General features: G+C 46.5%; 1 protein-coding gene across 1 annotated transcript; it reads left to right on the top strand.

The window, feature by feature from the left end:
• The first annotated feature begins 2,065 nt into the window (after nt 1-2,065).
• Nucleotides 2,066-21,452, top strand: LOC122547830 (zona pellucida sperm-binding protein 3-like). The gene is made up of 11 exons (XM_087983341.1): nt 2,066-2,192; nt 2,284-2,461; nt 2,544-2,613; nt 18,719-18,910; nt 19,887-20,002; nt 20,092-20,195; nt 20,287-20,464; nt 20,547-20,673; nt 20,754-20,842; nt 20,930-21,051; nt 21,337-21,452. Exons 1-11 carry the CDS (start codon nt 2,066-2,068, stop codon nt 21,450-21,452), a joined length of 1,419 nt encoding a protein of 472 aa, XP_087839467.1.
• The last annotated feature ends 2,150 nt before the right edge of the window (nt 21,453-23,602 follow it).

The following is a 23,602-nucleotide window of genomic DNA, read 5'->3' as shown; positions in this document are numbered from 1 at the left end:
TTCCAGTGTTCTGAAGCTTTGTGTTCATACACATACTTATCCAAGTGAGGTTTCCTACTTCCATTACCTGTGATTTCTACAAGATACACTGCAGCAATTCACCAAGGCTCCTCCAACACCTCCCAGAAAGTTCACACCTTCCCTCCAAGCTCAACACTTGGAATGTCACTGTAACCATGGTTACAGATTCCCTTGATCGTGTCTCCCCATAAAATACTCCCAGCGAGTGACAGCACATGGTTTAGTACAGATTTAAACCTGCTCTGCTGCTTTGAGGTAAAGGTCAACTGAAAGCAAAGTGCCCTCTACACATTGTCACTATAAAACATTCCCAAACACGGAGAGAATAAGATTAGATACAGAGTAAAGTTACCTTCACAGTCTCCCCATCAAACCCTCCCAGAAGGAGGACAGCATGGAGTTAGATACAGTGAAGTCCTCTCCAGACCTAAGTGGACAGTAAAGTTGCTACTACCCTTAAATTGAATATCAACATCCTTCAAATCTGTTTCTGTCACACTCTCCCAGGACAGATACAGTATGGGGTAATGGTTAGCACTGCTGCCTTGCAGCACCACGGACCCAGGCTAGTTCCCAGCTGCTGGCAACTGGCTGTGTGGAGTTTGCAGGTTCTCGCTCTGTCTGTGGTGATTTCCTCTGGATGCTCCAGTTTCCACCCACAGTCCAAAGATGTGCAGGTCAGGTGACTTGGCCATGCTAAGTTGCCTGTAGTGTTTGGCGCATTAGTCAGAGGGAAATGAGTCTGGGTGGATTACTCTTTGGAAAATCAGGTTTGATGTGTCGAAGGGCCTGCTTCCACACTATAGGGGAATCTAATCTTTCTAAAAAAATACCTGGCAAATGTCTCACTAGACTGTCCCAACCAAACATTCCCAAGAGGAGGTGAAGTATGATGTAAATATGAGGACCACGCACTTTGTTCTGCCCAAACCCGGTCTCCAAACTGCATCCTATGACAATCTGTCAGTATTTCTCACTGTCACACTCCTGGGTTCAGACCCACCAGTCACCCTCCTCGATCAATGAGTCACATTTCAATGTGGCAGAAGATTGCAGGTAACGGGAGTCCTCGTCACTTGCTGTCAGCTTGGGTTGGCGATTGTTCCTCACTGTGACCCTGGCTGGGATGGGCATGAATATTGTGTGGGGGAGGGTCTGACCCCAGCTTTCTCAAACTCCACATGACCTTTACATTGTCTTTTGGACCTTGCTTCAACTGCTTTCTGTCTCTACCCTTGTGTTGTCATCCCCATTGGTCTGGAACATTCGGATTCCTCTGAACCTCTTGTATAGTTCTTCAGTGCTTCAGCTCCACTGCCCGTGGACAGATCCATTTGAATGGAGGGGTCACTCCGTCCACCTTAATTCTGACGGGTTGTTCTTTCTCAAATAAGCACGAGGTGCGAGTTGAAGTGCCTTGAGCTGGAAGATGTCCAACTTACTCTCAGTGAAATAACCAGGCTCCTGGATGAAAGCTGTTCTGTTTCAATAGTTTCGCTTACTACTGCTTCCTCTCCCTAGTCCCTGATGCTCCCAGAAAAGCAGAACACCCAGAGAGGACCTACACATACACAGGGAAAATGTGCAAGCTCCACACAGGCAGTTGACTGAGGGTGAAATTGAACCCAGAACCCTCACACTGAGACATTGTACCGCCATGCTGAGGTAAATGACTAACCCCTAACCTTGAGATTATTGCCTCTAATACTACACTCCTCAGCTCTGGGAGGAAGAAGTCTCCTGGCTCTGAGCCAGTCACACTCCCTGAAGAATTGTTGCAATGGGATGATGTCATTGTGAACCCCGTGTAGATCCTTCTCATTTCAGATCAGTTCCCCATTCCTTAACCTGGTATCTTTCAGATCACTGGGGATTTCCTGATCTACACCACCCACCTGACCCACACCCCAAACTATCCTGGATCTGTCATTGTGAGAACCAATGGGGCTGTTGTTCCCATTGAGTGTCGTTATTTGAGGTGAGAATCTTTACTCGATTGTCAATATGATCCCCAGCTGCTGCTGTTGTCTGACCCTGGCCGAAAATGTCTGCCCTGTCTCTCCCCAGGAAGGGCAATGTGAGCAGTAACCCCATCAATCCCACCTGGATCCCATTCAGCTCCACCAGGTCTGGAGAAGGCCATCTGTCATTCTCCCTGCGCCTAATGAATGGTACGTGATGGGTGACTGGGGAGTGGTCTCCTGGTGTCACTCACTGCGAGTTACACTCACTGTCTCCAACCCTTGTCCTCCTGTACTTCAGGTGACTGGCTTACACAGCGCCCTTCCACTGTCTACTCCATGGGAGACCTCATTCACATTGAGGCGTCTGTTTCAATGGTCAATCACGTGCCCCTGAAGCTGTACATTGATCGCTGTGTAGCTACACTGAGCCCAGACAAGGACTCCACCCAGAGATACAGGATCATTGACTACAATGGGTAAGGAGCTCTCTGCTATCTCCAGCTGCTCCCATCTCAATGGCTTCCCTCCTTCACTTCACGGCCCTATGTCCATCTGCAGTTGCCTACTGGACAGCAAAGCTGGGGACTCCTTTTCCACCTTTGTGTTACCGGGAGCCAGACAAGCTCAGGTTTGACCTGGATGCCCTCGGTTTCTATGGAGATGAGCATTCCTTGGCAAGAGGATGCTACTGATTGGCTTCTCCATGGTGGGAGGGAGTCACTAAATACTGCCTTGTTCTGAATGTGTCCCTCAGATTTTCATCACCTGTCACCTGAAAGTTGCTGCATTGGATCAGGGAGATTCCAGGAACAAAGCTTGTACTTTCCGGAAGCTGCTGAATATGTAAGTTCCCTCTCTGTCCCTCAGGGATGTTGTTTTTGGGAGAGATGATGCACCATGTGGTTGATGGGCTGGTTCTCTTGTTGAGCTGGACGCCATTGGAGGAATCTGAGAGTGACATTTGTGCCTGTTGCCATGTGGGGAACTGTGGGAGCACAAGGGAGATCCTGTTCCCCTCCAGAGGAAGGAGAGACCTTGGTCCTGAAGCTGGTAGGACATTCACCATCTTGATGTTGTGGATCCTTCCATCTCCATCTCTCCCCGACTGGGATATTTGATCTTGCAGAGAGTGAAGCTGGATTGAAGTGGGAAGGGGAGGCCTCACTTGGCCCCCTGATCATTCAGGATACTGGGCTGACCAACCTGGCAACTGAGCCCCTGCCTGAGGTGGAGGTAAGGATGCAGGAGAGGTCTCCAGGTGGGGAGTTGGCTGCCTGCTGGTTTCAGGCTGAGAGCATTTGATCAGCGTGGTGGTTCACTCTGTATCCCTGGCTCTTTGAACAGGCTCTGGACATGGTGTCAATTGGAATCATAGCCATCAATCTCAGTGAAGCAAACAGAACATGCTGGAGAAACTCAGTCAACCTCACAGCATCTGGGGGAGAAAGACAAAGTATCAAGTGTCTTCTGGCACTCTCTTCAGAAGTGTCCAATTGTATTTGCAGCATGAACTGTTTCTCTCTCCTCAGCTGCTGCCAGACCTGAGCTTTTCCAGCATTTTGCGAGTTTCAGATCTCTGACATCCATATTGGGTTTCTCAAACTGAGGGGCTAGTTAAACAGGTATGAGGGGCCAAATGGTCCCTTCATGCCCATAAACCACAATGCTGTGGCTCAGTAAATTCTGAAACGTACAGTCCAAAGATCAAATGTGTTAAATCCTGCAGGACGGGTGGACCAGTCTTGTATTCCCCAAGTGAATTTCCGACTGTCCTGACCCCTCTCAAACAAGCTGTTTTCTGGTGGGTTATTTCAACTTGGAGTTTATTGAGGGAGTGTATTCATCCACTGGGGGAAAATGGATTGCTGTAGAGATTGAACTCAATATGGAGAAGGCTTCAGACACTCATTTGTCCTTGGTGCTGGGTGTCAGATACACAGCCTGATTGCTGAGGGACGGTAAGCGAGCTGGGTGTGGGCAGGGAATGTCAGAAGCATTAGGATGGAATGGTTTGTGGTTAAAGTGGTTGTAGAATCAGTGGAGAATGGAGCAGACCATGGGTGTGGTGAGGACCCAGCGATATTATTGCTGGCCTGTGAATCCAGAGCCCTGGGTAACTCTCTGTGGACCGCAGTTTGAATCCTGCCACACAGCAGATGATGCAATCTGAATCCATTAAAACAAATCGGGAATTATGAGCCTAATGATGAGTATGAGCCCATTGATTGTTGAAGAAACCCATCTGACTCACTAATGATCCTTTTTTAGGGAAAGTAACTACTGTCCTGAACTGGTCGGGCCTACATGAGACCCACTGAAATGAAGCAGAACCTTTACTACCCTCTGGATAAGTCGGGATGGGCAATAAATACTGGCCTCGCCAGTGATGGCATGTGAATGAATTACAAGGAGAGGTGCTGCAATGGGTTCTCAACCAATGACTGGCTTGGTAAGCCTGGGAACCAGATGAGGTTAGTGCCATCACCAAGGCCATGCCAGGCGATGGAGCAAGCTGTGGTCAACTGCATAGAAACTGTCCACAGCCTTCAGAGGATGGGCACTGGGTTAGGCCAATCACACTGAAGGCCATTGCTGTGTTGCTCATTGGCAGGGATAGAAACCTGATTTGAGGGAGTTTGTTGTCAGACTTGGAGAGAACCTGATGAGTATTAGCACCAATGAAGGTGGAAGGGGAACTCCAGTAGCCATCTGTCTAATGGGAACAGGATCCTGGAATCTGTTTTGGTAGTTTAAAATGTATTTGGATCATGAATGTACTTTGGGACAGGAAATCTGCCATTCTTGCTGAGTCTGGCCTACATGTGACTCCAGGCCTACAGCAATGGGGTTGTATTTAACCCACTGAAATGAGTGAGCACGCAGCTGAGGTGTATCCAACAGCTTAAAAGCTGTGAATAAAACTGGCTGGGAAACGTGGCCTTACCCCAGTAACCATAAACAAACAGTGCAGGCAGCCCTGCAAGGTTCTCCTTTGCACCATCTCAGGGCCAGTGCTATCATACAAGCCCAGGGTAACCCTGCCATAATTACAGCATTGTACATTACACAGAATGTCCCAAAGACCACAGTCACCATCCCTGGGGGTGTCCTGTCCCACACAAAGATGGCAGCACACAGTGTGCTACAGTTAGGAGGGAGTTGTCTACATTGTACTAACTTGGATTGAAAGTTGGTTGGCTGATAGGAAACAAAGAGGAGTGATAAACGGCTCCATTTCGGAATGGCAGGCAGTGACCAGTGGGGTACCGCAGGGATCAGTCCTGGGACCGCAGCTTTTTACAATCTGTTAATGATATAGAAGATGGTATTAGCAATAACATTAGCAAATTTGCTGATGATACTAAGCTGGGTGGCAGGGTGAAATGTGATGAGGATGTTAGGAGATTACAGGGTGACCTGGGCAAGTTAGGCGAGTGGTCAGATGCATGGCAGATGCAGTTTAATGTGGGATAAATGTAAGGTTATCCACTTTGGTGGCAAGAACAGGACGGCAGATTACTACCTCAATGGAATCAATTTAGTTAAAGGGGCAGTACAGAGATCTGGGTGTTCTTGTACACCAGTCAATGAAGGCAAGCATGCAGGTACAGCAGGTAGTGAAGAAGGCTAATAGCATGCTGCCCTTCATAACAAGAGGGATTGAGTATAGAAGCAAAGAGGTTCTTCTGCAGCTGTACAGGGCCCTGGTGAGACCACTCCTGGAGTACTGTGTGCAGTCCTGGTCTCCAAATTTGAGGAAAGACATTCTAGCGATTGAGGGAGTGCAGCATAGATTCACGAGGTCAATTCCTGGAATGGCGGGACTACCTTACACTGAAAGAATGGAGCGACTGGGCTTGTATACCTTTGAGTTTAGAAGACTGAGTGGGGATCTGATTGAGACGTTTTAGATTATCAAAGAATTGGACACTCTGGAGGCAGGAAACGTGTTTCTGCTGATGGGTGAGTGCCGAACCAGAGGAAACAGCTTAAACATACGGGGTAGACGATTTAGGACAAAGACAAGGAGAAACTTCTTCACCCAGAGAGTGGTGGCTGTGTGGAATGCTCTGCCCCAGAGGGCAGTGGAGGCCCACTCTCTGCATTCATTTAAGAAAGAGTTGGATAGAGCTCTCAAGGATAGTGGAATCAAGGGATATGGAGATAAGGCAGGAACAGGATACTGATTAGGAATGATCAGCCATGATTATATTGAATGGCGGTGCAGGCTCGAAGGGCAGAATGGCCTACTCCTGCACCTATTGTCTATTTTCTAACAGCTGCTTTCTATTCACCTGGTCCCTAATCTTATACACCTCCACCAAATCTCCTCTCAATCTCTCTGCTCCAAGAGAACAACCTTCCGAGCTTATCCAAGGTCTCCTCGTAGCTGCAATGTTCAATCCCAGACAACATTCGGGTGAATCTCCTCTGTACCCTCTCCAGTATAACCACACCCTTCCTGTTGTGGGGTGACCAGAACTGCACACAGTACTACAGCTGTGTCCTCTAATCAAAGATCTGTACAGCTTCAACATGACCTCCCTGTTCTTACAGTTTATACTTGAACTGACACAGGCAAGCATCAACAGGTCATTTTAACTCCTCTGTAAACCCATCCAGGCACCTTCAGGGGTCTGTGGAATAGTATCCCAAGATCCCTCGGTTCCTGAGCTTCCTAGTGTCCTGCCATTCATTGAGTACTTCCTTTTCTTCTTTGTTCCCTCGAAAGTGCATCCCTTCACATTTCTCAGGGACAGAATAAGAACGAGGAGCAGTAGTAGGCCATCTGGCTGATCTTTTTGTGGCCTTAGCTCCACTTACCCGTCCTCTCACTCTAACCGTTAATTCTTTTATTGTTCAAAAAGAGAACATATCTTAGCCTTAGAAACACTTACTGAAGTAACATCAACGAACTTCATTGGGGCAGGGAACTCCATAGATTCACAACCCTCTGTGTGAAGATGTTCCTTCTCAATTCCGTCTGAAATCTGTTCCTTCTAATTGAGCTATACCCACCTGTCCGAGTTTCACCTGCCAGTGGAAACATCCTCTCTATGTCTATGTCTATCACATCTATTCCTGTCATCATTTTATATGTTTCTCTAAGATCATCCCTCGTTCCTCTGAATTCCAATGAATATAATCCCAGTCTACTCCGTCTCTCCTCATAAGCCATCTCTCTCAATGCTGGAACCCACCCAGTGAACCGCCTCTGCGTCCTCTCTAGTGCCAGTACATCCTTTCTCAAGGAAGACCAAAACTGCACGCGGTACTCCAGCTATGGCCCCACCAGCACCCTGTGCTGCCACAATATAATCTCCCTGCTTTTAAACACAATCCCTTTAGCAATAAAAGGACAATTTTCCATTTGCCTTCTTAATGACCTGCTGTACCTGCAGACCAACTTGGGATTCATGCTCAAGGACACCCAGGTCCCTCTGCATGGCAGCATGCTGCAACTTTTTACCATTCAAGTATTCGTCCTTTTTACTGTTACTCCTATCAAAATGGATGACTTCACACTTATTAACATTATATTCCATTTGCCAGACCTTTGCCCCTCACTGTAAGTATCTAGGTTCCTCTAAAATTCACAGTCCTCCACACACTTTGCATCTTTGTGTCATTTGCAAACTTTGACACAATGCACCTCGATCCCAATTCAAAATCATCTGTGTAAATTGTGAATAATTGTGGCACCAACAACGATCCCTAAGGCACAGCGCGAGGGATTGTTTGCTAACCAAAATAGCGCACACATCCCCACGTTTTGCTTCCTGTTAGTCAACCAATCCTGTATCCATATTAATACTTTATCCGTAATGCCATGCATCTTTATCTTAGGCAGCAGCCTCTCGTGCAGCACCTTGATGAAGACCTTTTGGAAACCCACTGGCTCCCTGTGGTCCACCGTGCTCATCATGGTTTCATAAAATTCCAAAAGATGAGTTAGGAGTGACCTGCCCTTCATGAACTCACGCTGCATCTGCACAATGGGACAATTTCTATCTTGATGCCTTACTATTCCTTCCTTCATAACAGACTCAAGCATCTTCCCCACTACAGAGGTTAGGCCAACCAGTCTACAATTCCCCATCTTGTCTACTGCCCTGTTGAAACATTTACTGTTTTCCAATCTGCTGGAACTGCCCCAGAGTACAGCAAGTTTTGGAACATTCCCACAAGTGCACTTGCTCTTCCTCCTGCCATCTCCTTTAGCCCCCTGCGATGCCTTCCATCAGGGCCAGGAGACTTGTCGTCTTAGCTCAATGAGCTTGCCCGAAGATACCTCTTCCCTGATCATGATTGTTTCCAGGTCCTACCCTACTTTTGTCTCTCTGTCAATTACTGGCATGTTATTCATGTCCTTCACTGTGAAGGCTGACACCCAAAACCTTGTTCAATGCCTCAGCCATTTCATCATATCCCATGACTAAATTCCCCTTCTCATCCTCTAGGACACCAATGTTTACTTTAGCCATTCTTTTTCCATTCCATACATTTATAGAAACCTTAGCAATCTGTCTTTATATTCTGGGCTAGTTTTTTATTCCTCTCATAGACTATCTTACTTTTCTTTATAGCTCTATTTGTGGCTTTCTGTTGACCTTTAAAACTTTCCCAATGTTGTGCTTTCCCATGACTTCTCATTTGATTTGATAGCCTCCCTTGGCACATTACCCCTTTTCTTACAATCCTTTCTTTTCACTGGAATATACTATTGCTGAGCACATTGAAATATTGCTTTGAAAGTCCTCCATTGCTCGTTGACTGTGCCACCATAAGGTCTTTGGTTCCAGTCTACTTTAGCCAAATCCTCCCACATCCTATTGAGGTCTCCTGTGTTTAAGCACAGGGCTCTGGTATCGGATTTTACCTTCACGCTCTCCAGCTTTATTCTAAATTCAACCAAACTGTGATTGTTCCTTCCAAGAAGATTCCAAAATATGAAGTCATTAATTATTCCCGTCTCATTACACAGGACCTGATTGAGGATAGCTTGCTGTTGTGGTTCTGTTCGCCAAGCTGGAAGTTTTTGTTGCAAACGTTTCGTCCCCTGGCTAGGCGACATCATCAGTGCTTGGGAGCCTCCTGCGAAGCACTTCTTTGATGTTTCCTCCGGTGTTTATAGCGGTCTGTCCCTGCCGCTTCCGGTTGTCAGTTTCAGCTGTCCGCTGTAGCGGTTGGTATATTGGGTCCAGGTCGATGTGTTTGTTGATGGAGTTTTTGGATGAATGCCATGCCTCTAGGAATTCCCTGGCTGTTCTCTGTCTGGCTTGCCCTATGATAGTAGTGTTGTCCCAGTCATGTTGCTTGTTGTCTGCGTGTGTGGCTACTAAGGATAGCGGGTCGTGTCGTTTCGTGGCTACTTGATGTTCATGTATGCGGATTGTTAGCTGTCTTCCGGTTTGTCCTATATAGTGTTTTGTGCAGTCCTTGCATGGTATTTTGTACACTACATTAGTTTTGCTCATGTTGGGTATCGGGTCCTTCATCCTGGTGAGTTGTTGTCTGAGCGTGGCTGTTGGTTTGTGTGCCGTTATGAGTCCTAGGGGTCGCAGTAGTCTGGCTGTCAGTTCTGAGATGCTCCTGATGTATGGTAGTCCTTTTGGTTGTGGTATGTCCTCGTTCCGTGGTCTTTCTCTTAGGCATCTGTTGATGAAGTTGCGCGGGTATCCGTTTTTGGCGAATACCTTGTATAGGTGTTCCTCTTCTTCTTTTTGCAGTTCTGGTGTACTGCAGTGTGTTGTGGCCCTTTTGAATAGTGTCCTGATGCAGCTTCGTTTGTGTGTGTTGGGGTGGTGACTTTCATAGTTCAGGACTTGGTCTGTGTGTGTGGCTTTCCTGTATACCCTTGTGGTGAATTCTCCGTTCGGTGTTCTCTGTACCATCACGTCTAGGAATGGGAGTTGGCTATCCTTTTCTTCTTCTCTCGTGAATCGGATTCCTGTGAGTGTGGCGTTGATGATCCGGTGTGTTTTTTCTATTTCCGTGTTTTTAATGATTACAAACGTGTCAGACATAGCTGACCCAGAGTTTGGGTTAAATTTGTGGTAGGACTGTTTGTTCTAACCTTTGCATAACTGCCTCTGCCATGAGTCCAGAGATTGGTGATCCCATGGGTGTTCCGTTGATTTGTTCGTAAATCTGGTTGTTGAATGTGAAGTGTGTTGTGAGGCACAAGTCCAGTAGTTTAAGTATGCCGTCTTTGTTGATAGGTTCAGCATCCTGATTTCTGTTCTGTATGTCCAGTAGGTTGGCTATTGTTTCTCTAGCTAGGGTTTTGTCAATCGAAGTGAGCAGTGCCGTCACGTCGAATTATATCATGGTTTCTTCTTTGTCAATGTGTATATTTCTGATGATGTCCAAGAATTCCTGTGTTGATTGTATAGAGTGTTTGAATCCGCTGACCAGGTGTTTCAGTTTCTGTTGTAGTTCTTTGGCCAGTTTGTATGATGGTGTCCCTGGTAGTGATGCTATGGGTCTGAGTGGGATGTCTGGTTTGTGTACTTTAGGTAATCCATAGAATCTGGGGGTGTTGTTGCTTTCCGGTTTCATTCTTTGTAGGTCAGCTCTGGTTATCTGTCCGTTTTTTTGTAGATTCCTTAGTGTGTTATTTATCCTATTGGTGAGTTGTGGTGTGGGGTCAAATTCCTTCATTTGGTAGGTGTTGATATCTGCAAGTAGTTGTGCTTTTTGGATGTAATCAGATTTATCTAGGATGACCGTCATTCTGCCTTTATCTGCTGGTAGTATGATTATGTTCTTATCGTTTCTTAGTGATTTCAGTGCTTCCCTCTCCTTGGTGTTGAGGTTATGTGTTTGTTTTTTCCTTATTATCATTGGTACGACAGTTTGTCTCACTGTTTGTTGTGTCTCTTCTGTCAGTCCATTGCTCTTGAGTGTGCATCCTAGTGCTGCTAGGAAGTCTGCTGTCTTGGTGTCCCTGTGGTTGTAGTCGAGTCCCTTGGCCAGTATTGTTCTTTCCGTGTCTGTGGGAGAAGTTTTTAACCCAGGTGTGTGTTGTAGTGTCCTCTTTGTTGTGTGTTAGTTTGGCCATTTTTTCTTTTAGTGCCGTTTTTTGTGGTGTGCTGTCCTGTTCTGTCCTATGGTGACAGCCTGTTCTATGGTCCGGGTCCATTCACGATTCGTGGTTTTTGAAATTAACGACTTTTGGCGCGCAATTTATTGTTTGTACTTGTGGAGTCGGTTGTGCGCGTCTGTGATCATTACCTGGATCATCCTGAATCCGTTCTGCTTGGCTGTTTCCCTGGCTTGTGGGTTGTTGACTGGCGGTCTGTATCTGACACATTGTGGAAGGATTCGATTCTTTCGGCATTCGTGTAGGAACCGGAGTTGTTCGTATATGGCGCTTAGTCGGTGAGCGCAGGATTCCCATTTCCTGGCTTGTCTCAGCGTCTCTCGCCCGTAAGTGTTCAAAGTTTGTGCGAAGATTTGTAGCTCGGGTGCTCGTTGTTGTGGTTCTGTTCACTGAGCTGGAAGTTTTTGTTGCAAACGTTTCGTCCCCTGGCTAGGCACATCATCAGTGCCTGGGAGCCTCCTGCGAAGCGCTTCTTTGATGTTTCCTCCGGTGTTTATAGTGCATCAGGACACTATTCAAAAGGGCCACAACACACTGCAGTACACCAGAACTGCAAAAAGAAGAGGAACACCTATACAAGGTATTCGCCAAAAACGGATACCCGCGCAACTTCATCAACAGATGCCTAAGAGAAAGACCACGGAACGAGGACATACCACAACTAAAAGGACTAGCCACACTACCATACATCAGGAGCATCTCAGAACTGACAGCCAGACTACTGCGACCCTTAGGACTCATAAAAGCACTGATGATGTCGCCTAGCCAGGGGACGAAACGTTTGCAACAAAAACTTCCAGCTCGGCGAACTGAACCACAACAACGAGCACCCGAGCTACAAATCTTCGCACAAACTTTGAATAGCTTGCTCCGTCCTCAGTCCCATTAGACCATAAGACCATAAGACATATGAGCGGAAGTAAGGCCATTCGGCCCATCAACTCCACTCCGCCATTCAATCATGGCTGATGGGCATTTCAACTCCACTTACCCGCATTCTCCCCGTAGCCCTTAATTCCTTGTGACATCAAGAATTTATCAATTTCTGCCTTGAAGACATTTAGCGTCCCAGCCTCCACTGCACTCTGTGGCAATGAATTCCACACTCTGGCTGAAGAAATGTCTCCACATTTCTGTTCTGAATTTACCCCCTCTAATTCTAAGGCTGTGTCCACGGGTCCTAGTCTCCTCACCTAACGGAAACAATTTCCTAGCGTCGACCCTCTCCAAGCCATGTATTATCTTGTAAGTTTCTATTAGATCTCCCCGTAATCTTCTAAACTCCAATGAATACAATCCCAGGATCCTCAGCCGTTCTTCGTATGTTAGACCTACCATTCCAGGGATCATCCGTGTGAATCTCCGCTGGACATGCTCCAGTGCCTGTATGTCCTTCCTGAGGTGTGGGGACCAAAACTGGACACAGTACTCCAAATGGGGCCTAACCAGAGCTTTATAAAGTCTCAGTAGCACAACAGTGCTTTTATATTCCAACCCTCTTGAGATAATTGACAACATTGCATTCGCTTTCTTAATCACGGACTCAACCTGCATGTTTACCTTTAGAGAATCCTCGACTAGCACTCCCAGATCCCTCTGTACTTTGGCTTTACGAATTTTCTCACCGTTTAGAAAGTAATCCATGCTTCTATTCTTTTTCCCCAAAGTGCAAGACCTCGCATTTGCTCACATTGAATTCCATCAACCATTTCCTGAACCACTCCTCCAAACTGTCTAGATCCTTCTGCAGCCTCCCCACTTCCTCAGTACTACCTGCCTGTCCACCTAACTTTGTATCATCGGCAAACTTCACTAGAATGCCCCCAGTCTGTTCATCCAGATCATTAATATATAATGTGAACAGCTGCGGCCCCAACACTGTACTCTGCGGGACACCGCTTGTCACCGGCTGCCATTCCAAAAAAGAACCTTTTATCCCAACTTCTGTCAGACAGCCAATCCTCAATCCATACCAGTAACTCACCTCGAACACCATGGGCCCTCACCTTGCTCAGCAGTCTCCGGTGTGGCACCTTATCAAAGGCCTTTTGGAAGTCTAGGTAGACCACATCCACTGGGTTTCCCTGGTCTAACCTACTTGTCACCTCTTCAAAGAACTCCAACAGGTTTGTCAGGCACAACCTCCCCTTACTAAATCCATTACAATGTGATGTACAATTTGGGTAGCCTATAGACTACACCTATCAGTGACTTTTTCCTTCCTTGAATTCTCCATGGAACCAATATCATCTCTCAGCAACACCCAGATGTCGTCCTTGGATATCAGGAGCGGCATCACCTCCCTTACCTTCCTGTCTGTCTGTCAGTCCTTCCGAATAGCCTGATACCCCGGGATGTTTAACTCCCACTCATGACTTGGTGGGAGAGCATTTCGATGATAGTGAGAAACTTTTACTATCGTCATGGAGAGGGATAGGAGTAGATGGTTTGGGAAAGTATTTAACTAGGAGAGGGGGAATTACAGCACTATTACCCTGGAACTGCTGTGTCTAAATTGGGAACAGAAAAATGCGCAACAGAAATGTGGAAGTTGTTTAGGGAGCACTTGCTGATAATGCTGGACAGGTTTGTCCCACTGAGGCAAGAAAGGGATGGTAGGGTGAAGGAACCTTGGATGACAAGAAATGTGGAAGATCTAATTGAGAGAAATAATGAAGCTTACTTAAGGTTGAGGAGGCAAGGATCAGACAGGGCTCCAGAGAGTTACGAGATAGCCAGGAAAGAACTGAAGAATGGACTTATGAGAGCTAGATGGGGGCATGAAAATGCTTTAGCGGTTGGATTAAGGAAAACTCTAAGGAATTCTACACTTATGTGAGGAACAAGAGGATGGCCAGAGTCAAAGTAGATCAGGGATAGTGGAGGGACCTTGTGCCTGGAGTCGGAGGAGGTAGGGGAGGTCCTTCATGATTACTTTGCTTCAGTAATCACTACTGAGAGGGACTTTTACCTTTGTGAGGACAGCGTAAAGCAGGCTGATATGCTTCAACAGGTTGATGGTAAGAAAGAGGATGTGCTGAAAAGATGGGCCAGATGGGATATACCTAAGATTACTACAGGGTGCAAGGGAAGAGATTGCTGTGCCTTTGGCGATGATCTATGTCCTCACTGTCCACTGGTGTAGTAGCAGATGATTGGAGGGTGGCAAATGTTATTCCCTTGTTTACAAAAGCGAATAGGGATAATTCTGGGAATTACAGACCAGTCAGTCTTATGTCTGTAGTGGGCAAATTATTGGAGAGATTCTGAGAGACAGGACAGATGATGACTTGGAAAACCATAGTTTCATTAGAGATAGCACGGCTTTGTGAGTGGTGGGTCATGCCTCACAAGCTTTGTTGAAGGATATGACAAAACACATTGATGAAGGTAGAGTAATGGATATGATGTAAATGGATTTTAGCAAAGCATTTGATAAGGTACCTCATGGTAGGGGCATTCAGAAAGTAAGGAGGCATAGGATACAGGGATATCTCCTGTCTGGACACAGAATTGGCTGGCCAATAGAGGACAGAGGGTGGTAGTAGATGGAAAGTATTCAGCCTGGAGCTCGGTGACCAGTGGTGTTCCACAGGGATCTGTTCTGGGACTTCTGCTCTTTGTGATTTTTAGAAATGACTTGGTGAGGAAGTAGAAGGGTGCGTTAATAAGTTTGACAATGGCATGACCGTTGGTGGAGTGGTTGATAGTTTGGAGGGCTGGTGTAGTTGCAACGGGACATTGACAGGATGCAGAGCTGGGCTGAGAAGTGGCAGATGGAGTTCAACCTGAAAAACTGTGAAATGATTCATTTTGGAAGTTTGAATTTGAATACAAAATACAGGATTAAAGACAGGATTCTTGGTAGTATAGAGGAACAGAGGAATCTGGGGGTCCATGTCCATAGATCCCTCAAATTTGTCACCCAAATTGATAGGGTTGTTAAGAAGTTACACGGTATGTTGCCTTTCATTAGCAGGGGAATTAAGTTTAAGAGCTGTAAAGTTGTGCTGCAGCTCTGTAGAGCCCTGGTTAGACCACACTTGGAATATTGTGTTCAGTTCTGGTCGCCTCGTTATCGGAAGCTTTATAGAGAGTGCAGAGAAGATTTACCAGGATGCTGCCTGGACTGGAGAGCATGTCTTATGAAGAAAGGTTGAGGGAGCGAGGGTTTTTCCTCATTGGAGCAAAGAAGGATGAGAGATGACTTGACAGAGGTGTACAAGATGATGAGAGGTATAGATAGAGTGAATAGAACAAGACTTTTTTCTAGAGCGGAAATGACTATCATGAAGGACATAATTTTAAGGTGATTGGAGGAAGGTTTAGAGGAGATGTCAGAGGTAGGTTCTTTACACAGAGAGTGGTGTGTGTGTAGAATGCACTGCCAGCAGTGGTAGTCGTGTCAGATACATTCGGGACATCTAAGCGACTCTTGGATAGGCACATAGATAATAGTGGAATGAAGGGAATGTAGGTTAGTTTGATCTTCCAGGTCGGCACAACATCGAGGACTGAAGGGCCTGTACTGTGCTGTACTGATCTATGTTCTATGACCATCCTGTAACCATGTCTCCATTATTGCTACTAAATCATATTCATTTGCGATGATTTGTGCCATTAACTGAACGACCTTGTTACAGATGCTACGAACATTTAGCTAAAGTGTCCTTATGCTAGTTTTCATACCTTCATGATTTCCAACATCTTTAATAACGTCTCCAGAGTTATCCTTCCTTTTTCCTTCTTTCATGGTCTGCCTTGTAGTTAAGGGGGAGAAGGAGAAGACAGCAGAAACTGGAAAGCAGAGACAAACAGTGTGGTGCTGGAAAAGCACAGCAGGCAGCATCCAAGGAGCAGAAGAGTCGATGTATTGAGCATAAGCTCTTCATCAGGAATGATAAACTTCATCAGTTTAGGTGGAGACCGTCCCTGCTATACAGATCCCTACCCCATGAAATGGAACCCCTCCTTCCCTTCCCACACCACTCTTCACCACATATTCCCTTCTCTAGTTTCCTCATCCCTAAGCCAATTTGCACCTCTCACTGATGCGGCCATTGGACCAATCCATTTGTATTCTCCTACAACATAACACATCCCTCTGCATTGTCAACCACCCGGCCAATCATTGTGTCACCCACAAATTAACTGATCATCCTCCCCCGCTCTCTCGGACATCATTTATGGAGATGACAAACAGCGTGGGACCCAGCACCAATCCAAGCGGTACACCGCTGCTCCAGTCACACAGATAAACCTCTACAACAACCCTCTGTCTCCTGCTCAAAGACAGTTCTGGATCTAACTTCCGAATGTACCCTGGATCCAATGGGATTTTATCTTTATTAGCTTCCCGTGTGGGACCTTGTCTCAGGCCTTACTGAAATCGATAGAAACTACATTGTCTAATTCGCCACCATCAACATTCCCTCACTCCAACATTGGTCGACACTGACGGATTGTGTGTGGTCTATAACATACACTGCAGCAATTTACCAAGGCTCCTCCAACAGCAACTTCCAAACCTGCGACCGCTCGCACCCAGAAAGTTCACACCTTCCTCCCATGTTACACAGTTGGAACGTCGCTGAAACTGGGTTCACACATTCCTGTACCACTCTCCCTAACACCTTCTCCAGGATAGCTGGGGATTTTCCAGCAACACATTTTCAGCTCTGATCTCCAGCATCTGCAGTCCTCACTTTCTCCTCCTCGCTGGGGGTTGGTCAGGAAATGTTGGCATGGCCAGCACTGCCCACATCCACCCAGAAACCAAAAAAATAAGCAGGCAGTAACCAACCAAGAGAGGAGCCCCCAAGGGGATGTGAATGGAAGGACAATGAGCACAATAACATCCAGAGGAAAAGGAGTTTGAACCAAAACTTACAGGAAGAAATTAAGCAAAATGGGGCTGAGGAGATGTTCCTGGATTTGTTGAACACCGTGTTGTGTGAAAAGCTGCAAAGTGACTCAGTGAAAGAGGTGCTTTTCCTCGAGTTTACACTGAGCTTTATCCCAGCACAGCTGGAGGCCATAGACCTCAATCCTGTCCCGATCAACACTCCCACAGGAAGGTACAGATCAGGCTCAGATACAGACTGAGGCTCCTTTATACTGAAAGGAATGGTCCCTCTACACTTTTACACTGAAGCAAAAACTCCCCCTACCCTGTCCCCATCAAACAGGGACAGCTACAGATTGATAATGTATAAAGCTCCCTGTTCTCTTTTAAGCTGAAAGTGAACCTACCTCAACACTGTACATATCAAACACTCCCAGAACAGGGACATGATGCAATGAGATTCTTACAAATAAGACACTATCTACTCTTTGAAACTGAAAGTAAAGCTCAATCTTCCTTTTTAAAATGAATGGAAAGCTCCCTCAACACCCCTGACCTGCATTGACCTACTGCCATCCCACCTACCTTCGCTCACCACACCCCCACACCTACCCTCCTATTAATCACTCAGCCCCCCTTTCCCAACCCACATTCCTGATGACAGGCTGATGCCTGAAACACCGACTCACTTGCTCCTTGGATTTTGCATAACCTGCTGTGCTTTACCACACTTTACGACTCTCACCTCCAGCATCTTCAGTCCTCTCCCAAAAGCAAGGTCAGCGTGGGATTAGATACAGAATACAACTTCCCCCGCTCATTTACACTGAACGTAAAGCTGCTTCTACACTTGTAAACTAAATGTAAAGCTACACTGTTTACAGCAAACACTAACAAAGCAGAAACATCACAGAGTTAGAAACAAAGTAAAAGATCCTACTCTTTACAACTGAAACAAAAGCTTCCTCCACTCTTGAAAACTGGAAGGAAAGTTGTCCCCAGGACAGAGACAGCACAACGTGAAATACAGAGTAAAACTGCCTCTACTCTATGAATTAAAAGTGAACTGAAAGTTAGGTTCTCCCTCCAGTGCCCCAGCCAAGGACAGGTTTAGATACAGAATAAAGCTTCTTCCAACATATACTCCCAAGGATAGGTACAGTACAAGACAAATCCCTTCATTCTGCTCAAACCTTGTTTCTAATTCCCACACAATCTCTCCATGGTTCTCACTGTCAGACTGCCCAGGTTAGGATGGGCAGAATACAGCAGACCCTCTCCAGGCTCAACGAGCTACCTTTGATGATTGTAGTCATGGGGATTTCCTGATGAGATCTTGTGGAGCTGAATTCAGTCAGGTGACAGCACAGCAACTCACAGCCACTCCTATTGGCCCAAATGTAATCGATCCTCCTGAGAACAAAGCCATGAGTTCAGTCATTGGTGGAGATTGTCGAGATTGGGGCTGGTCGATTGGTTCAATGCTGCTGCTCCTGGTCATATTGGTATCAGGTGAGTGTGGGTTGTGTGTATAAAAGGAGCTGGTTGGGGAATGTGGGGATGGTTGAGTTGTTTGGGATCATGGGTGATTTTGTAATGAGGGGTTTGTTCCCTGTGTTAATGTTAGTTGGAGCTGTCTGTTGCTCTGACACATGGCAGCAGTTTTTGAACCAGAGGTTTCCATGGGGAATTGTGAGAGCCAGCCCTGTTCCTGAGAGAGTCCCTTCTCATGGGGGTTCTAGGTTCCCAGTGTCTGAGGTTGTGAGTGTGTCCCCTCTACAGACTGTGATGGTGCAGTGTGGAGAGCACAACCTGCTGGTCAAGGCCCAGCTGGATTTATTTGGAACTGGGCACCTGATTAAAGCTGCTGACCTTACCCTGGGGACTGTAGGTTGTCAGCCAACCAGGGTCTACCCTGAGAACCACACTGTCCTCTTTGACTATGGGCTGCATGAGTGTGGCAGCAGATTGCAGGTAATGGGAGTTCTCCACACTTGCAGGAAGCTTGGGTTGTAGCTTATTCTAGTTAGGGTTACATTGAGGAACATTGACTTATTGAGGGTCTGTCTCCTGCTAGCTTCCTATACTGGATTAGACTGGGCCTTACCTGGTCTTATCTCTAAGCATATGCTGCTGTTCTCATTGGTTTAGAAGCTTTGGATTATATGGGTGGTTCTGTTAATGTTTTATAGCTAATGAATTAGCTATAATATGGAGGAGTGAATGATTTGAACTTATTCCTGAATGTGAACAAAACACTGCTCTTTCTATCAGTGCTTTCCAGCATGACACTTTTCGATAGTGAAATCTGAAAAAAAACTGCTGTCTTGTTGTAGCAGAATGATGTGCTTAGTTTTGTGGTGAGCAGTCTATTATCCTCCGAGTGGGTTTATTTGACTCACTTAGTCTAGTTTCATCCCAATTGTGGGACTGTTGGGAATAAATTGACTTGTCTAGTCCTTGAGCTCTATATCTGACCTGTTGGTAAAACTGTTTTGGTTCCATTCTGGTTAATTCATGCTTTTGAACTTGGTTTTTGCTTCTCACTAAAGCTGATGTTTCACTAACTTTGTTAGGAATCCCTTCCCATAATCTGAAGACTTCCTGTTTTACCTTGTAGATAAAGATCACCATGTTCCTGTTCCATCTATCTGTAATTCTGCTGTGATCGTAAAACCAATCCTGTTGACCAACTGAGCATTCCCTGGCCTTTGGATATGGAATTCCAATAATTCCTGATTTTTGGAATGATGCAATACCATCTTGCATTGATCCTAAAAGACTAACCACTAACCACTGACCTATGACCTATTGTATTCCAGTTGTGGTCACTCCAGATCTAGAGTCTGTCACACTCTGCAAAGAATTGTTGCCATGTGATGTTGTGAACCCTGTGTAGATCTTTCTTCATTCAGATCAGTTTCTCATTCCTTAACCTGGTGTCTTTCAGATCACTGGGGATTTCCTGATCTACACCACCCACCTGACCCACACCCCAAACTATCCTGGTTCTGTCATTGTGAGAACCAATGGGGCTGTTGTTCCCATTGAGTGTCGTTATTTGAGGTGAGAATCTTTACTCGATGGTCAATATGATCCCCAGCTGCTGCTGTTGTCTGACCCTGGCCTAAAATGTCTGCGCTGTCTCTCCCCAGGAAGGGCAATGTGAGCAGTAACCCCATCAATCCCACCTGGATCCCATTCAGCTCCACCAGGTCTGGAGAAGGCCATCTATCATTCTCCCTGCGTCTAATGAATGGTATGTGATGGGTGACTGGGGAGGGATCTCCTGGTGTCACTCACTGCGAGTTACATTCACTGTCTCCAACCCTTGTCCTCCTGTACTTCAGGTGACTGGCTTACAGAGCGCCCTTCCACTGTCTACTCTCTGGGAGACCTCATTCACATTGAGGCGTCTGTTTCAATGGTCCATCACGTGCCCCTGAAGCTGTACATTGATCGCTGTGTAGCTACACTGAGCCCAGACAAGGACTCCACCCTGAGATACAGGATCATTGACTACAATGGGTAAGGAGCTCTCTGCTATCTCCAACTGTTCCCATCTCAATGGCTTCCCTCCTTCACTTCACGGCCCTTTGTCCATCTGCAGTTGCCTCCTGGACAGCATAGCTGAGGACTCCTTTTCATCCTTTGTGTTGCTGGGAGACGGGCGGGAGCCAGACAAGCTCAGGTTTGACCTGGATGCCTTTCGTTTCTATGGCGATGAGCATTCCTTGGTAAGAGGAAGCTGCTGATTGGCTTCTCCATAGTGGGAGGGAGTCACTAAATGCTGACTTGTTCTGAATGTGTCCCTCAGATTTTCATCACCTGTCACCTGAAATTTGCTGCAGTGGATCAGGGAGATTCCAGGAACAAAGCTTGTACTTTACAGAAGCTGCAGAATATGTAAGTTCCCTCTCTCTGTCCCTCAGGGATGTTGTTGTTGGGAGAGGTGATGCACCATGTGGTTGATGGGCTGGTTCTCTTGTTTAGCTGGACCCCATTGGAGGAATCTGACAGTGACATTTGTGCCTGTTGCCATGTGGGGAACTGTGGGAGCACAAGGGAGATCCTGTTCCCCTCCAGAGGAAGGAGAGACCTTGGTCCTGAAGCTGGTAGGACATTGACCATCTTGATGTTGTGGATCCTCCCATCTCCATCTCCCTGACTGAAATGTTTGATCTTGCAGAGAGTGAAGCTGGATTGAAGTGGGAAGGGGAGGCCTCACTTGGCCCCCTGATCATCCTGGATACTGGGCTGACCAACCTGGCAACTGAGCCCCTGCCTGAGGTTGAAGGAAGGATACAGGAGAGGTCTCCAGGTGGGGAGCTGCCTGCCTGCTAGTTTCCCTTTCTGTCCCTGTTTCTCTCAGTAACCATTGGTTTCTCCTTGTTCTGTAGGTGTGGAGTTGGTTGTGTTGGTGACCCTGACTGTGACGGTGGTCTGTCTGATCTCTGCTTCATTGCTGGCCTCGGCCCTGTACAGGAAACACAAGCGAACACCCATCAACCTGTGATGACATAGTCAATAAAGCAGTGATTCATGGTGTCTTCTGTCTGGAGCTGGTTTTTCTGCATCCTCTTGTTGAAATATTCCTGGGTACAATCTCTGGGCTTGGCCTGTCCAATCCATGCATTGAGCTTCCAGGATGATTGATTGGGTTATTGAAGATATTGTTTACAGTTTGCTTTATCCAGTGAGGTCTACAGCCCCCTGCCAGAGTGAGGCATCCATTGGGAAATGACTCTGCAGGGTCTGAGAGAAATGCCTGCAGCTTTCTCCATTGAGAGTTGGCCTCAGGGTGTCAGATATAGAACCTGATTTGGGATCCAGTGGGGTGAGGACCTGGCTGTGGGGTATACTCGAGGGTTTTGAAGGTTGCTTTTGTGGTGCTGTGGGTGGCTATAGGGTCAGGGCAGGCTGTAGCAGCCCAGAGAATGGTGCTGTAATGGGCTGAGAATCAGTTGTAGTGGATTCTCATGATGTGACTGCCCCAGTCAGCCTTGGATCCAGGTGAGGTTAGTCCTATCCAAAGGGCAATGACTTGTGGGAAGGGTGTTTTGAGGAATGGCCTAACCCATTGCCCAATCAGCATTGGGGTATCTGTGTGCCTGAGGCTATGACCAGACAGGGGATAGTAAATGGGTGGTTTTCATTTCCCTAAAGTGGAAACTGGACTTTCCAACTCCTTTTTATGGAAGAAAGGTTATGGAAATGGATTGGTTGTAAAATTCTCCTCCTTCCGTTGAGAAGGGAAGGAAATTGACTGGCCTAATGTGACAATAGACCCGAGCACTGAGCTCACTTTACCCTCTAATGAGTGAGCCAGCAGCTCCGTTGTATACAACAGCTTAAGCCTTCCAAACAACTGGATGGACTAAGATTGTTGTGGGTTAGTGAGGGACATAGGCTGCAGAGCTCAGCTGAGGCATGGCAAATGGAGTTCAATATGGAAAGGTGAGGTGATTCACTTTGGAAGGAGTAACAGGAATGCAGAGTACTAGATTAATGGGAAGAATCTTGACAGTGCAGATGAGCAATGATCTTGGTGTCCATGTGCATTGACCCCTGAGTTTCCACCCAGGTTGGTAGCCTTGTTTAAAAAGGCATGTGGTGTTAGGATTTACTCGAGGGATTGAGTTTCAGAACCATGAGTTTATGTCACAGCTGTAGAATATGCTGCATTTGGAGTATTAAACACTTCTCTCCATAGAATTATAGGAAGGATGTGGAAGCTTTGGAAAGGCTGGAGGAGATTAACTAAGATGTTGCCTGGAATGGAGAGGAGGCGGAGGGACTTGAGGCTGTGTTCATTAGAGGGAAGATGCATTGAATTGAGACCTGATAATCCAGGTTAGACAAGCAAGTCTTTCCTCCAATGGTGATAGCTGGCATGAGGGGCCATTTGCTTTAAACTGATAGGTGATCATAATAGGACAGATGTGAAAGGTAGTTTCTTCAGTAGAAGGCAGGGCATTCTATGCCCCAACAGTAGTAGACTCATTAATGTTAGGGGCATTTAATTGGTCATTGGATAGGCACATGGATGAGAATGGAACTGTGAAAGGGCTGAAGGGCCTGACTGCTTGTGTTCCATAAAACACAGCATGGTATACACTGCTACCACTTTGTTCTCTCCCTACCAAGAGGGGTAGCAGCACCATGTGGTAAAAGGGAGTTGTCAACATGGATCTCATGGGGTCCAGAGTCACATGACAGGTCAAACTGCTGGATACTGTATTACACTGTGCCAGCTGATGGATCAGGGTTCCTCCAGTGTGAACAGCATTTAGAGGAAGCAGATGGGGGTGAAGGGGCAGAATGTATTCTGGGTGTAGAGGGGAATAGTCAGCCCTGTGGCCCAGCAGCCTCATTACTGACTGAGCTGGCCAGCTCCTAAAGGGCATTGCTTTGACACTGGCTACCTCAACAGGTGGAGGGATTCAATAGGATTGAAAAACCTGCTTGACCCCATCCTCACCATCTGCTTTATTTCTTCTTTTGAAGAAATAACCGGATTGGAGGGAGTGGTAGATGTGATCAATTATGGATTTCAGGAAGGCATTTGACAAGGTTCCTCCTGGGAGACTGGTTAGCAAAGTTATATCTCATGGAATACAGAACTAGCCATTTGGACACAGAACTCTACCTGAAGGTAGAGGACAG

This window comes from Chiloscyllium plagiosum, unplaced genomic scaffold, assembly GCF_037043375.1.
Source record: "Chiloscyllium plagiosum isolate Xiang-an unplaced genomic scaffold, Cpla_swu_hap1 HiC_scaffold_45, whole genome shotgun sequence".
In the NCBI taxonomy this organism is placed as follows: Eukaryota; Metazoa; Chordata; class Chondrichthyes; order Orectolobiformes; family Hemiscylliidae; genus Chiloscyllium; species Chiloscyllium plagiosum.
This window is presented reverse-complemented; position numbering and strand designations above follow the sequence as displayed.